Here is a 795-nt window from a genome sequence, read left to right as displayed (position 1 = left end):
AGTCTCCCATCCACAGAAGTGCTCGCTCGTAGGTGGAGAGCCAGGTGGGAGAGAAGAGAAGCAAAACGTCGTCGTTTTGGAGGCGTGTTTTGTGCTCGAAGTATTGTTGGTAGTGGGAGATAACGGATTCAATGAGAGCGGTGTGTTTGTGTTGGGAGTCGGGAGCGTTGGAAAGTGTGAGAAGCTCGTCGAGGAGAGTCTGTTTGCGTTGGATCCATCCTTCGTAGAAGGCGTGAAACTGTTGCTGCGAGTTTGTTGGCATTGTCGTGTGCAGTGTTGAAATGTGTTATGTCCTCATTTATAGTGAGATTTTTGTAATTTTAATTTCATTTCTTAGCGGGTAAGATTTTTTGGGAGGGAGGAAGTGAGTGAAGCTAATGGCGGTGGTTGGGAGGAAGCACCCAAGCACGAGTGTTCCTGTCGAGGTTGGTTGATGAGGAGCCAATAAAATATTTATACAAGCTATATAATAGAGGTTTACGAAGTATTAGAGATATAATTATTAGTGTTATTTTTTCATCAGTTGAAGTTTTTGGGATGAGTGGTATCATGACATACTATTAAAATTTTAGATCCAAAAGATCAAGAGTTCGATTTATTATCCGTAATACTTGAATGATTATTTTAAATAGTATGGGAGATGTTCATTTTGTAACTCATATAATCCATTGTACAAATAAGTCATTCTCTTTCTAGTGGGACTCTTTTTTTTTTGCATGTGTTTTAAGAATATATTTATGTGATTAATTAATATAAAATATATAAACAATGCTATAAAAATAAATTTTTTTGCAT

The 795-nt window shown here is 37.2% G+C and overlaps 1 protein-coding gene across 1 annotated transcript in view; it reads right to left on the bottom strand.

Moving 5' to 3' along the window:
• LOC107608486 (protein DOG1-like 4) overlaps positions 1-422 on the bottom strand; it is a gene marked incomplete in the record, with an annotated part of 910 nt that extends 488 nt beyond the window's left edge. The window contains 1 exon segment of the mRNA XM_016310263.2: positions 1-422. Within this exon segment, the coding sequence (XP_016165749.1) occupies positions 1-262 (262 nt within the window).

Source organism: Arachis ipaensis, chromosome B07 (genome assembly GCF_000816755.2).
Source record: "Arachis ipaensis cultivar K30076 chromosome B07, Araip1.1, whole genome shotgun sequence".
In the NCBI taxonomy this organism is placed as follows: Eukaryota; Viridiplantae; Streptophyta; class Magnoliopsida; order Fabales; family Fabaceae; genus Arachis; species Arachis ipaensis.
The sequence above is the reverse complement of the archived record's forward strand: the minus strand, read 5'-3'. Positions and strand labels throughout refer to the sequence as shown.